General features: G+C 40.6%; 1 protein-coding gene across 3 annotated transcripts in view; it reads left to right on the forward strand.

The window, feature by feature from the left end:
* TMTC1 (transmembrane O-mannosyltransferase targeting cadherins 1) overlaps positions 1-15,829 on the forward strand; it is a 272,519-nt gene that overhangs the window by 250,624 nt on the left and 6,066 nt on the right. For all 3 annotated transcript variants that reach the window (XM_058743207.1, XM_058743208.1, XM_058743209.1), the window contains 5 exons: positions 6,718-6,820; positions 8,825-8,960; positions 10,022-10,166; positions 11,075-11,212; positions 13,112-13,234. In XM_058743207.1, the coding sequence (XP_058599190.1) occupies positions 6,718-6,820; positions 8,825-8,960; positions 10,022-10,166; positions 11,075-11,212; positions 13,112-13,234 (645 nt within the window). The remainder of the gene's footprint in view (positions 1-6,717; positions 6,821-8,824; positions 8,961-10,021; positions 10,167-11,074; positions 11,213-13,111; positions 13,235-15,829) is intronic.

Genomic DNA, 15,829 nt, shown 5'->3' on the forward strand with positions numbered 1-15,829 from the left:
GGAAATAGACCGTGTGACAGCTCTGGGGTGAAGAAAAGTGGTATTTCTTCTTTTAATAGAAAATTTTGTGCCTACAGAGAATAAGTACAAAATAGTGTGAGAAGAGTTTGCAGATGGAGGGAACTGCAATTCTCTGCAAATGTGGGCTCCCCCCACCCCTTTTTTCCCTGGTCTCCTGACAGTGTTTTACACCTGTGGTTGCTTACTCTTGTCGTACTTTTAGCTTGTATTTAACAATTCTTAGCATTTCCTCTTTAAAGTGATTACTTCTGGCATACTTAAATTGTTACAGAGTGGTGTTGATCACAGTCTGCTGGGTGATAAAAAAAAAAATCAAGATTAAGAAATACCTGACATTTCCTTGGTGAGGAGAAATGCCAAGTTAATTTTCATTTTAGTTGGATGAGAAAGAGAATTAGACATCAAATATTGGCAGCTCGTTTCTCATGAATGTCCATGCTGATGACTGATGGGTGGAAGAACTGTTTTATAAAGAAAATAAAAGCAAAGGAGAGGGTGAGAAAGCAGGCAATCTCTGCTGTGTGTTTTGAGCTCCTATGTCTTGAAGAGTTTCTTAGAGACATGAGTTTAAACATCCATTGGTCCTAAACTTACCAAGTTTGTCATAGTAAATAAAGGCATTGGACTAAAGGGGAAATAACCTTATGGCTCTGTGTTCATAAAAATACTTCCAGAAAACAATTCAGATGCATGACCATGATGTCAGGGCATTAGCACAACTTTCCATCTCCTCCCTGTAGGTCCTTCACCTCTTTGGAATACAACATCTTACACCTTCCGCACAGGAAGTGCACGTTACAGGCCATTCATTAAGCCAGCTGTTCACAAAGTGTTGACTGGGGACACTTGAGGTCCAAGAAGGTCAATGCAGTTTTCACAATACTACTGACAAGTCATTTGCCTTTTTTACTCTCGTTCTTTTGTGAGTGTACAGTATTTTTTTAGAGGATACATGACATATTTATAATTATGGAAAGACTATTAAAATATTCTCCCATTTTCCAATTAAATATCTGTGTGAGACCAACGTTTCTTCCCATACTCAACTGAAAACATAAAAATAGATTAGCACGCACGCACACATGAAAAATAGATTAGCACAAAAGTAGATATGGGAATCCAGCTGTCTTCTATTAAGCCAAACATTAAAGAGATTTGCAAAAACATGAAATAATGCCAGTATTTTTTTTTGCGGTGGAAAAATATTTTTTATTGTCATACAAATGTGTTATGTTTTAGTTTATTATATATATTTTTTTTAATTTTTTTTAACGTTTTTATTTTATTTTTTTTGAGACACACAGAGACAGAGCATGAACAGGGGAGGGTCAGAGAGAGGGAGACACAGAATCCGAAACAGGCTCCAGGCTCTGAGCTGTCAGCACAGAGCCTGACGCGGGGCTCAAACTCACGGACCGCGAGATCATGACCTGAGCCGAGGTCGGCCGCTTAACCGACTAAGCCACCCAGGAGCCCCTATATTTTAAATAAACTAGTAAACATTTTTAAAATTTCTCAGCTTTATGTCTGTTGTGGTAAATATTGACAGATGTAGCCCACATAAACAAAGCTCTTTGGGGGTCCTCAGTAATTTTTAGAGTATAAAAGTATCCACAAAACCAAGAAGTTTGAGGATTGCTGCATTAAGCCCATGTCCATTTGTCCTCCTGGCTGCTGCAACTTGAACTGTAAGAAGTTTTCCAAACATATCGGTTGACCCAAGAGAGTAAATTGCAGTCAGGGTGACTTTTCCAAAGATCTACTCTTCACTTTCCTTTCCTTGAGGTAAAAAGCGTGTTGTGTTGGGTAATTACAGCATGTAAGAAGTGGAGATGTTGACTATGTTTTATTTCTCCCCCAAGGCCCATTTTATTTCCACAGTCCTGAAAATGCTTCAGCCTTGGAGAGGAGCCCATGCTTGCATGCTGCCCATTTTAACCATCACCCTCAAAGGTGATTTCATGCTGAGGCAGTGGTTCTTGGGGACTCTGGTGTAAAGCAGACAGTATTATTTGTCAGAGCCATTCTCTGGTCACAAGCATTTTTAATTAAAGTTGTCCTATAAATAGCTTATATTCATTTCCTCTGAATCTCATAAGTCAGTAGAGACTAGGAATGATTAGCTTAGGTCAGGACATCTAGCCAGATGGGGTAAATGAAAAGTGAGTGCTTGAAATAGAGCTTCAGGGATTCAGTACTACTACTTGTTAAGATAAATGCATTGCCCTTCCAGAGAAGGTGGAATTTATTTTAAATAAATACCTAGGAGGTATTTTTCTCCCGCAGTGGTGGTTCCCTTTTGTTTTTTAATAAGTGGAGTTAATCATTCCTTGAAATTTACAGTCAAGCGAAAGGAAAAGACAGATATTGAAGACATTATTCATAGACCCAGAGTCTTGAGATAGCCCTTGGGTTCCCGAAGGCACAGGGATGTGATCACTTGCCCTTGACACGCATGGTGTTTTAAGTCCCATTACTTCTTTGGACTTTGAAAATTGCATTTCTAGCGGAAACCCAGCTCATAAACCCCCAAATAAGAGAAGTTTTAGATGAAAAAGGTGATCTCTCTGGCTATCTCAGAGTAGCAAGAATGTGGGAAAAAGCAAAATTAAATCAGGTAAAGGAGTAATTGTACTTGAAAACTGTTGTTGAATGTTGTATTTGACTTCGGCAAGTTAGAACGTGAAGATATCAGTTGTATTCTTTTTAGGAAACACACCTTTCAGCTCTCCCACAGTTTAGTTATACAGTGATGGCTCTAAGATCTGAAGTAGCCATGGATATTTTTCAAACACATTTTTATGTGATGCAGCTGTTGGAGTTAATGGTAACCAGCATTCTCGGGTATTTGGATCATGACAGGTGTAGAGAATCTATCTCATCTCAAGTCTGGATGTCATGTCACTTCTGGTTGCCCCGAGTACCTTATGCTTCTCCTCCCCTGACGCTGTCACAGTACATTGCAAAGTCTTCTTCCTATCTGAATCCCACTCAACTGCCATGGCAGGATCGTCTGTCTTGTTCACTCTTCTATCTCCACTGTATGCTTGGCATGTGTGTGGTGCTCACAAAATATTTGTTGAGGGGATGGATATCCGAAAGTATAATTGTTTCTGTTGATGCCAGAGACACCATTTATTTCCAGAAATACTGCTTTTATTCAGGGTTCACCCATTCCCTGTGTGTCCACTGAAAACCTGAATTCTGTTCTCTGTCCCCGTGTAGCTATGAGATTTGGGGCAAGTCTCTTAACCAATTTGCAGCCAGGTTTCTTCATTAGTTAAAAATGGTGGTGAGTTACTGTTTTTAATATTGTTTCCAGCTCTAATATTCTTTTATCTCTTCTGCTGACAATCTCACCCACTTTATTTTTTGAGGGGGGTGGAGGGGCGCAGGAGACGGGGAGAGAGAATCCCAAGAGGCTCAGTGCTCAGCACAGAGCCCAACATAGGTCTCAGTCTTACTACTGCGAGATCATAACCTGACCCAAAATCAAGAGTCAGATGGTCAACTGACTGAGCCACCCAGGTGCCCCTCATCCATTGTATTTTTAATAATTGGGTGGGATTTTTTAAATGTTGATTTTACCATGACTATGTTAGTGTGTTTTAAAAGTACCATGTAATATACAAAATTTGATCCTTTAACACAAAAATAGCATTACAGTTAGTCTCACTAGTTGAATGCTAACACAGGAAACTTGAGATTTTCAGGAGCTGATTACTCAGGTTTGGATTAGCCAGCGTATTCTCTCTCTGGTTGCCTCCAGGATCTTAGATGTTTATTGACCTCTGTTTCAGAAGATGATTAAGAAAATTTAAAAGGAAAAAACCTAAGTTAATTATTTTTCATATTTGATAGGAAAGGAACTTGAAACTCTTGGCTAAGGTGCCCCTTGGACAGGGCCATGACGCTCCTTGTGGCCTCAGTGACAACTCTAGCACACCTGAGCTCAAGAGCAGCTGTACTTAATCGTTTTAAAAGATTGCTCTCATTGGGTTGTATTTGATAGTTCACTCATCTTTGAGCTCCTAAAACAGAGGGATTTTGTTTTATTCATCTGCGTGTTTTTGGCATGTCTCCCAGTGATACACGTAGCAATGCCAGCACTAAGGAGTGGTAATGATAAGGATGTGACATGACATATCCTATCGTGACAAGGTGCTATGTGCTACGCATTGTTCTACATACTTAACATGTTTTAATCCATTTAATTGTCACAACAACCCTATGAGATAGGTACTACTGGTATCCCTGTGTTACAACTGGGCACGTAGAGGGGAAGTAAGGTCACATAGATAGTAAATGGTGGGTCTGGGATTCCAATCCGTACAGTGAAACACCGGCAGCCTGATCCCTAATCATTATACCATGCTGTCTACGGCCATTGCGGTAAATATGTCTTGAATGAATGAATAAATGAATATGTTTGCAATAGTACTCTGTAGCTATTAACTTGATCTGCCTGTGTCTAACTAAAGACACACACATGCACACCCACACACACATTTGTTGGTCCTTCAATGGATGATATCTTCTCTTTTTTTTTTAACTTTATTTATTTACTTTGAGAGAGACAGAGACAGTGTGAGCAGGGGAGGGGCAGAGAGAGATGGAGAGAAAGAGAATCCCAAGCAGGCTCTGTGCTAACGGTGCAGAGCCAGACGCAGGGCTTGAATTCACAAAACTGAGAGATCATGACCTGAGCCAGAACCAGGAGTCAGATGCTCAAACGACTGAGCCACCCAGGTGCCCCTGGATGATATCTTCATAAAATTTTTCTTCTCTTTAATAGATTGAAAGATGATTTGGGGATTGTCATTCATCTTTATTTTTTTTGAAGTCTGACAATTTGTTGTTTGGCAATCAAAAATACATATGCTTTTTTTAAAAAAAATGCATATACTTTTTAGCAACATAGATCTCAATTTTTGCTGGGCTGTGGATTTGTAATTCAAATAAGTGAAATTTGCCAAATCCAAACCACGTCTTGTTTCCTAAATGGTACTTAAATGTGTGGATTCAAAGAGATGGCCGTAGTCATTCCACAGAGGGTCAAATGTCTTTATCTTTCTGGGTCAAATCAAATTTAGGCTCCTTGGTTTATTGCTCAACACCCGGTGCATTTTTTTTTTTTTTTTAATTTTTTTTTTCAACGTTATTTATTTATTTTTGGGACAGAGAGAGACAAAGCATGAACGGGGGAGGGGCAGAGAGAGAGGGAGACACAGAATCGGAAACAGGCTCCAGGCTCCGAGCCATCAGCCCAGAGCCTGACGCGGGGCTCGAACTCACGGACCGCGAGATCGTGACCTGGCTGAAGTCGGACGCTTAACCGACTGCGCCACCCAGGCGCCCAACACCCGGTGCATTTTTATTCACAAGCCAAAGGTGTCACATCTGAGGAAATTAGTGCTGTACATTCCCTTTTCATGTGTCTGGATGAATGCTTAGTAGGGGTAACTTGCGATAAAATTGTGGAAAACATCCACTCTCAGAGCATAGTAAAGGAAGACTTGCTATGTGCTTTATGCCGCATCATTTCCTTTTACCTGACCTTCCCAGCAGGACCAGGGAACCATGAAAGTGTTCACTTGTGAGTAATTGTTAGAACCTGGGTAGCTTTGATTCATTATGTAGGTTTTACCTTCCGATATTGTAAAAGGAAGCGTGACGTGACAATCTCGGCTGGTGGTGAACAATGTTCCTAAAAGCTAATTCAGAATTGTTAGTGTGCTAAAGTGAATCTTTGGAAGAAGACCAGGACAGTTAGCAAATGACCCATTGAAGATGCAATAGTTGAACGGGGCCTTATCACAAGGATAGGAATTGGAGTTATGCCTTCGAGAAGCCCTGTATTCCCATTGGAGGGTGTGGCTCTGAGGTGGAACACACAGGTTGAATAAAGGAGGGAAGGAACAGTTGGGTGGGCTATCGAAATATTTTGAGTAAACAAAGGTCAAGGCAAAGCCCTCTGTAACCTGCATCAGCCTCCCTCCCCTTTTCTCAAAAACCTCCGCCAATAAACCATACAGTGTAGGTAAAGGGAGTGCTTGATACGCAATGCAGCTATAAGACAAACGTTGCAGGCGTCCCTGCTCCCAGTCACATTGTCACCTCTGAAGAAACTCCTGTATGGACCTAGCCCTCATTTTCAAACAGAGAGTTACTGGGGGTGGAGGGCATCCCATTCAAACAACCTTTTGAGGCTTTTTCCAGTTGTAGGGCAAATCCTTTCAGATGTCCCTTCTTAGTAAACATAGGCTTGTTTGCCCTAAAGAAACTAAATATAAATATGAATTGTAGGAATTTGTGCCATTGCACTGACTTCAATTTAAAGTACACGGTGTTTGATCTCAGTGCCTATTGGCCTATTGCATACAAGATCCTCAGTAAATTAGTTTCTACCTTTTCCATTTATGTCATTCAGTTTATTGTTGTAGTTTTTGTATTTCGGGGCTTTTTTTTGGAGAAAGAGGGTGAGCGTGCACACACGAGTGGGACAGAGGGGCAGAGGGAGAGAGATAGAATCTTAAGCAGCTCCAAGCCCAGCACAGGCCAGCACGGGGCTCCATCAATCTCACCACCCTGAGATCATGACCTGAGCCAAACACTTAACCAGCTGAGCCACCCAGGCACCCCTATTGTTGTTTGCTTTTAACTTTCTCATTTATTTTCCTTTGTTCTCTTTTAAAGGAGAGATTTAAGGAAGCTGAGGAAATATACCAGGCTGGAATAAAGAACTGTCCAGACAGCTCAGACTTACACAACAACTATGGGGTTTTCTTAGTTGATACCGGTGAGTAAAATTAAAGAGAACCTGTTCTGTTGAGATTAGATAATACTATCTATCAAGCAAAATGGCAACCACCCCAATAATGTCTCAGAAGTACCATTCACTTCTGGGCTTGGCAGGAAACTCACACTGTTGACAGTCACATTGTACTGTGGGGCTGTCATTTCTCCAAATCTTCAAGCTCAGCTCAGCAAAATCTGCCCAGTTCATACAGCTCTAAGGAAAACTCCCCAGGTGTCAGGAAGTAGCCTTGATGATTTAATGAGTAGCAGTCCTTTGAGTATCATTTATACAAGTTCATATACCTAAGATGATGAAACATTCCTCGGCAATGATGCAGAACTTGCCTCTGAATCTAGTTACGAGCAGATGGAAAATACTTTTCCACATCTGATAAAAAAAGCCTCCAGAATTGTTTCATCATTCTTTACTTGATATACATTACGGAAACCATATTATTGTAACTGATAAGAGTACTCTTACATGACAGATGCTATATAAAATATACTTACTCCCTCTTATTAAGGCAACACTTCACTGAGCAGGGATTCTGTTTCCTTTATGATTTGTCCTATATGCTGTTGGCATGCTATGAATACCTATAAAGAATCAAAAGATATTTGAATTTAATGCAAAAGCACCATTTTGTTCTCATTGAGTATTGGACTATCTGCCTTGTGGTAAAATTCTATTTTAATTATTTTGTCAGTATGAATGCTCAAAAGGGTGTTTATTTTCTAGTATATCTGAAACTTTTCTTTTTTATAGAATGTAAATTTACATTCCAAAACTCCTGGGAAACGTCCCTTATTTTTGCATGTAAAATTGTTTTGTAGTGCCACCTGCTGGTTTGTTAGCAACACAATAATACATTAAGTGTCATGAAGATCTAAAAACCCAAAGAGACCCCCTCCCTGTTGGTCTCGTCTTAGCCCTCTTCCTTCTACTTCAACAACAAATAATGCCACTCCCCTAGAAATCTCACCGGCCACCCTGTGTACCTTCTCATCACTCCCTTTGTATTCATGTGTTTTATACTAGTGAAATTCTCCCTATTACCAGTGACCTATGTATATATACATACATGGTATCTCGTTTAATGCCTAAGATGTCTGCAGGTAATAAACATTCCATTTTCAGCCACTTAGATAAGATTTCACTAGGAAGCTTCTTTGGGGACCTTATCGGAGGCTTGATTCTAGTTCTGGTCTTCATCCTCAGTTGCCCTGGGATTTCTGTCAAGTCTCCTAAGTGCACTTGCACTTTAGTGTTTATAACTTTAAAGTAATACCTTTATTTTATAATAGCTCTTAAAGCCCAAGAGACAGCTAAATGGTATCTAAAGGCAGCTAACTAGTATCAAAAATACCTGTGAAGATCATTTAATTAAAATATTTTAAAATATGTAATGCGTTGGATACACACAGGGTAGCATTATTATTATTATTATTATTATTATTATTAAAACCCCATTATATAAATCCCATTTAACAAGAACCTATCATTTTTAAAAAGATTTTCAAGATCTGGCTGATACATACTTCGTTAAAGCGGTGCCTTGATTACTATGTTGCAGTACAGTAATTGAGACCAACCCTTAGAAATTGTTTCAGGACAGTTTTGTTTCTATAATAGCCTATTCTGTTTTTTAGTATAATGAGAAGCAACAATATCTCGCATAAATAACAATCATTGATGATCTCAAAACATCATACTTGCTAGGGCAATGGCCAGAAAACACTTTGGCTAAGATGATACGTGTAATAAAAGAAATAGATGTTAGTTTTCATTGCTTTTTTACTATTAATTTCCTTGGAAGCGGGAATGAATACTAAAAGGGCCCAAAGTTACGCAGTGGCAAGGAGATGAAGCCAAAATACAAGCTAATTTACACACTGAATCATTGATGGTATGACTCAGTAATACAAAGAAGAATGATCTACATCAGAAGAGAAATTGAAGAGCCTCGTGTGTTGTATAATTATTTCCAACTACCACTGATTACAGGCTCTCCGGAGAAGGCAGTGGCCCATTACCAGCAGGCCATCACACTCAGCCCAAGTCATCACGTAGCTATGGTGAATCTGGGGAGACTCTACAGGTCATTGGGCGAGAACAGTTTGGCTGAAGAATGGTATAAACGGTAAAATTCCTTTTCTTCACTTTGTAAGTTGCCCAAGGATGTCAGTAGTTGCCCTTCCAATTTTTACGTAATTGAAGCAGACATGCCTTTAGAATATTAACAGATTTTGCCAATTCAGGCAACACAGAGTCTCATCTCCAAAGAAAATAAAACCAAACCCTTAATGGTGTCCCAGTGAATGGCCTTTCTGCCTGCTGGTTAGAACACGATGCTAAACCAAGGTTGGAATGTGATTCCTGCTTTGGTCAGTCCATTGTTTTCTGAGGCTATGGACTGCAGCCCAAGCCATAAATAGCAGTTTCAAAAATGGATGTGGTGGAAAGACTATGCATACATCAGAACAAGCCTATCACCATTAATGGAAATGATCCTTGGAGCTCAGTGTGCATATTGATAGGTCACTAGAGACATTCTTATAGTCAGAGGGCGGCGTCATGATCTTTTTAAAAACAGTCTTCTTGGGGCGCCTGGGTGGTGCAGTCGGTTAAGCGTCCAACTTCAGCCAGGTCACGATCTCGCGGTCCGTGAGTTCGAGCCCCGCGTCAGGCTCTGGGCTGATGGCTCGGAGCCTGGAGCCTGTTTCCGATTCTGTGTCTCCCTCTCTCTCTGCCCCTCCCCCATTCATGCTCTGTCTCTCTCTGTCCCAAAAATAAATAAAAAACGTTGAAAAAAAAATTGAAAAAAAAAAAAAACAGTCTTCTTGATTATAAAAACCAGAGACCAGGGGCGCCTGGGTAGCTCAGTCAGTTAAAAGTCTGACTTCGGCTCAGGTCATGATCTCACAGTCCGTGAGTTCGAACCCCGCATTGGGCTCTGTGCTGACAGCCTGGAGCCTGCTTCAGATTCTGTGTCTCCCTCTTTCTGACTCTCCCCCGTTCGCCCTCTGTCTTTCTCTGTTTCAAAAATAAACAAACATTTAAAAATAAATAAAATAAAAAAATAAAAACCAGAGACCATGTTGAAGCAGAGTCTCCAACTGTGGACTGTCATCCCTAAATCTGCGTTTTGAGCTTTCGAAAGGTACCTATTAGAAGTGTCACTTCATCTTTCTGAAAACTTAGCGCACTGCAGGTGTCCCGCAAAGCTGAGATATTATCACCTCTGGGAGCGCTGTATTATAACACTGGCCGATATGAGGAAGCTCTGCAGATCTACCGGGAAGCTGCGGCCCTCCAGCCTTCTCAAAGGGAGCTCCGCCTGGCCCTGGTAAGTAGATTGCTAAAGAAAATGAGGCGGGAACACACAGGGTGCAGTGCAGAGAGTTGGAGTCAGAACTCTCCTCAGAACTTCAACTAGGATGCTACAGTACATCCGTTTTCTGACTATCCATGTAACCAGTGTTAGAGCCATTCACCAAACACACAGACACTAAAAACTTTTTTAAGTTTTGGGTTCGAAATGATTTCAAACTTAAAAAATTTGCAAGAATAGTAAATAGCTCCCGTACACCCTTTCACCCAGCTCCATCAATTTTTAGCATTTTGATGAATTTGTTTATCAATGCCTTGTGTATATGCATCCATATATGTACCTATGTACATATTTAAGTATGTGTGCAAATGCATAGTATTTTTTTGTGAGCCACATGACAGTTATAGATCCCACCCCCTTTATTTCTAAGTACTTCAGCAAATAGTTCCTAAGAACAAGGACATTCTCTAATACAACCACAGTATGATTATCAAGTTTAGGAAATTAGTATCAACAATATTTTTTAATTTCAATTTGGAAATTTGCATTTTTGTTACTCTTTTCTAGATTTGTAACAAATCAAACTCGTTATAAATGCAATGTCCTGTTGAAACCATAAGAAATCATTTCTTTTTTAAAATATTTAGTCAACTTTTTAAAAAAGTCACAAGTCATTTCACTGATGTCTTTGGTGTCCCTGCTATTCACGTATCATGCATTATTCTCCTAAATAAATAAACAGAAATGAACAACAAAAAATTAGAACCTGTAAACTGTGGGAATTCAGCTCCCTCTGTGGATCTCAGATAGAAGCTGAACATTTTTTTTTCTGGAGTGTTTCTGACACGCCCCTATTCAGAGATGCTGTATTTGATGAAGTGATGACAATCTGGCTCTGAAGCCAAGGTCATGTGGTTTTGCAGGCTCAGGTTTTGGCTGTAATGGGTCAGACAAAAGAAGCTGAAAAGATGACCAACCACATCGTGTCAGAGGAGACTGGATGCCTCGAATGCTATCGCCTGTTGTCAGCAATCTACAGCAAGCAGGAGCGCCACGACAAGGTAGAGGGACATGGGAGTCGTTTGGATCCACAGGTGGAAGATGGTGTGCACCTGACTGACTCTCCAGTCTGCACGTTTACAAGGCGGAGCAGTCTTGACTATCATCCGTTGGCATGGCCTATCTTATGGATGTTTTTTGCAGATATCCCCTTAACTGCTAATATGTCCCCTTGAAATATTTTCTTGACTAATCTTTTGTCTAAAGATTTTATGTGAGGGGCACCTGGATGGCTCAGTCAGTTAAGTATGCAACTCTCGATTTCAGCTCAGGTCATGAGCTTCAGTCTGTTAGATTGAGCTCTGCTGACATCTCAGAGCCTGCTTAGGATTGTCTCTCCCCCTGTCTCCCTCTGCCTCTCTCTCTCCCCCCCCCTCTCCATCCCCCCAAAAAATAAATAAATAAATATTTAGAAAATAAATAAAGATTTTACGTGCTATTATCTCAGTTTGTTTTCACCTAACTCTATAAATACTAACTTTATATGCTCTGTCATTTGTATGCTTTATCATTTTCCATGTTCCTTCAAGTATATTTTTGTAGAGTCCTTATAACACCCTTATATAGGTCAGTGACCCTGTGTTGCAACTGTTATTGTTTATCTCCATTTTAAAAGTAACATAGCCAGTAAACTTATGAACTGACTCAACAAAATATTTATTGGATGTCTGCTATATGCCAGACACTGTGGCAGGTACCAGGAATAAAGCGGTATAATAAAAACAAACAAACAAACAAAAACCACTTTTGTCCTCATGGAGTTTATAGTAGAAGAGGAAACCAAGATTTAAAAAGCAATCGCAAAACAGATATAAAATTATAGCTGTGCTCAGTATGTCATGAAGAGTGACATGGTTCTCACAGGCATATAATCAGGGACCCGAGTGATCTGGGAGGTTAGGTTCCCTGCAGAGTGATATGAAGGTGAATGCTGAATGATAAATAGGAGTTATTAGACAAAGGAGGGCAATGAAAAGCATTCTAGGCAGGATAAAGTATGTGCAAAGGCCCTGTGGCAGCAGCAAGTAGCAAGCCTGAGGGATGGGCATGAAGGGAGCAGGGCACTGTGTAAGATAATGGCTGTAGAGGTTGCTGGGGACAACACCCCACAGGGTGCGGGACCAGGGCAAGGCTTTTGTTTCATATCTTGGGAGAAGCTTTGGGGTTTTTTTGTGTGTTTTTGTTTGTTTTTTGTTTTTGAGAGAGGGCGTGGGGAGTGAGCAAGGGGCAGAGAGAGAGAGAATCTCAGGAGGGGCAGAGAGAGAAAAAGAGAAGAAGGGCTCGTGTTTACCTGAAGTGGAGCTCAAGCTCACTTGAAGCAGGGCTCAAGCTCACCAATGTGGGGCTCAAACTCACGAACTGTGAGATCATGTCCTGAGCCAAAGTCAGACGCTTAACAACTGAGCTACCCAGGCACCCCAAGCTTTTGGGATTTTATGGAGAAAAGCAGCATGGTGAGGTTTGTGCTTTGAAGGGATCCCTGGCTGCAGGGGATGGGGCAGTGGGTGCTGGGTGGGGGGCGGTGGTGGGAGGGGGCCAGAGTTGGCACCAAGGACCTAAGAGGAGGCCATGATTGGAGGGGTCCAGACGGACACAGGCAGGGCAAAACAAATGATGCCAGATCTTGTTTCCTTTCAGCTTTATCACATGATCTTCCTATGGAATGGTCAAGGACATTTCATTGTCACTAATATAAATGGAAACCCTGGAGTATAGGGAAATTATCTGGTCAGGGCCACATTATTTCTCAGTGAGAACATCAGAGAGAATGAAGAATGTGTTTTGATTGTCATTTACCACACCAGCTAATACATAAGAACAAAAAGTATACATTTTATCATTTAAGTTAGTTTTTCTTCATCTAATCTACTTATTCTGTCTTATTTTCAAACCTGTTATAGGCACTTGATGCTATAGACAAAGCTCTCCAGCTGAAGCCAAAGGACCCTAAAGTCGTATCTGAACTTTTTTTCACAAAAGGAAACCAACTAAGAGAGCAGAATCTTCTGGATAAAGCTTTTGAGGTATAAACACTTAATAAAATTATGTTATTAAATGAAGGGATTCAGATTAATACTCTCAATCTTTAATGAAGCATATGTGGCAAAATTTAAGATCATTGGCATGTTTGTGGAGTGAATTTTCTGATTAATTACCATGATGTTATATGTTTCGTTTTTATCATTGAGCCTTTGGATTTTTAGTATTCAGAGTTCTGCAATACCTCCACATTATTTTCTGAATGATTACTTTTAACTTGGTGCCTAAAGCAATTCCACATTTTTCCCTCAAACCAGTTTCTCTCTCTGCCACCCTCACTCTCTCTGTTTGCCTGCAATAACCCTCTAGTCTGGGTGGACTAGTGCTGAATAGCTTTGGCATTTCCACACATCCTTATAACATCCTTCTACACTCCCCCTGTCCCCAATTCCCCACAGATTCCCTGTCAGAATCCACTAAGACACAGCCTGTGTCCTCCTCCTTCTGGAAGCTCATCTGGCCTATCCTTTCTCCTTGGACTATCCTTTCTTGTTTCCCGTGAACTTTTAAAACATTTACTGTCTCTACAAGTCATTTGAAAGTATCATATATTACACTGTATTGTTAGGTCTCTTTCTCCTCTCCCTCTGTCTTCTCCGTCCCTCGCCTCCCCACCCCCTCTGGGCCCCGTGCACAACGCCTGCTCCCCAGTTAGATTAGACTTCTCCTTATAGAAGGGGACTGCTTCCTTCTGTGTTCCAAAACATAACATCTTGCATCTTATAGGCATTCAAATAAAATTTATACACAGCTTGAAATCAAAACGATATTGCAAGCAAATAGAAATGTTATAGAAATATCAAGCATTTCTGGTAAAGCCACAAGTTGGAATTAATGAAGTCATAAAATTACACTAAATACAACATGGGGAAAGTAAAATTTTAAATGATATTGTTTTTGAAAACAGTGAGTGATTTTTAAAATATTCAAAAACACATGTAAAGATATTTGGGGAAACTAATTTGAATGTGAACCCTTAAATCAGAAACAGTGGCATATTTAAAGCAGAAAGTGTGCACTTTTCTCTGCCCTGTGAACATTTTTTTAATGTTTATTTATTTCTGAGACAGAGACAGAGCACGAGTGGGGGAGGGGCAGAGAAAGAGGAAGACACAGAATCCAAAACAGGCTCCAGGTTCTGAGCTGTCAGCACAGAACCCGACGCGGGGCTTGAACCCATGAACTGCGAGATCATGATCTGAGTCGAAGTCAGATGCTCAACCGACTGAGCCACCCAGGTGCCCCTGTGAACATTTTTTAATACCTTAAGTTACTTGTACCTAACATGACAATTTGATTAATGTGTAATTAAATTATAAATAGTTATTTGGTATCTATATCTGTATCTTATACATTGTATTGAAAACCAAAGTATTTTCTAGTTGCTTAACTAATAGATCAAATAATCATTTTAAAGTGGCCAGATTGGGGTGCTTGGATGGCTCAGTCGATTGAGCATCTGACTTCAGCTCAGGTCATGAATTCACAGTTCGTGAGTTTGAGCCCCACGTCGGGCTCTGTGCTGACAGCTGAGGGCCCGGAGCCTGCCTTGGATTCTGTGTCTCCTTCTCTCTCTGTTCCTCCCTGACTCGTACGCCCCTCTCTCTCAAAAATAAAGATTAAAAAAAAATTAAAGTGGCTAGATCTATGAAAGGTAGGAGTAGGGCCTTGGGCTAACAGTAGCAGATAAAATCTATTAACATTTTTATTTATGATTACATGTATTCAGTATTTTAATCTTTGCAACAGTCATATAAGAAAGCTATGGTCATGGTCTCCATCTTACAGTTGAATAAACTGAGACTCAGAGGTTGTGTAACTTGCTCAAGGTCACAGGGGGTAAGAGATGGAGCTGGGATTTGAATCCAGGTTCCTAACTTCTACCCTACACCCTCATCTCTGTTGATAGAAATTAACCCGAGACACTTTCTTCAGGTTTACTTTAGCAGCTTTTTAAAGGCATAGTTTCTTATCGTTTGCTTGCTTCTTTTTTTGACGTTTATTTTTGAGACAGAGAGAGACAAAGCATGAACGGTCAGAGAGAGGGAGACACAGAATCTGAAACAGGCTCCAGGCTCTGAGCTGTCAGCACAGAGCCCGACGTGGGGCTCGAACTCACGGACCGCTAGATCATGACCTGAGCCGAAGTCGGCCGCTCAACCGAGCGAGCCACCCAGGCGCCCCACGTTTGCTTGCTTCTGTTAAAACTAAAGTAGAGGAGGAATGGACCAGATTCTGTTTACTTCACGAATCTGTTCCATTGGAGTCTTGCTAATGAAAATAGCAAAGACATTAAAATATACACACGGATCCTTAGCTTTGAAATTGAAAGTAGCACTCTTAGCCTTTAGCTTTATTTAGGGGACCACTCTTAAGTGCAGACCCAGTGGAGAACATGCCTGTGACGTTAAACAATGTGCAAAATATTACAAATATGCCGCACAGATATTACCTTTAATGGGATACACATTTTCAGACCAAAAGAAGTATTTGAGGGAGAAGTAACCCTCTTCAGACCTTTCATGCAGCAGAAGATAAAGGAAGACTGTAATGATTAAAACTATCCCCTAGGAAAATGG

The sequence above is a fragment of the Neofelis nebulosa genome, chromosome 8 (genome assembly GCF_028018385.1).
Source record: "Neofelis nebulosa isolate mNeoNeb1 chromosome 8, mNeoNeb1.pri, whole genome shotgun sequence".
In the NCBI taxonomy this organism is placed as follows: domain Eukaryota; kingdom Metazoa; phylum Chordata; class Mammalia; order Carnivora; family Felidae; genus Neofelis; species Neofelis nebulosa.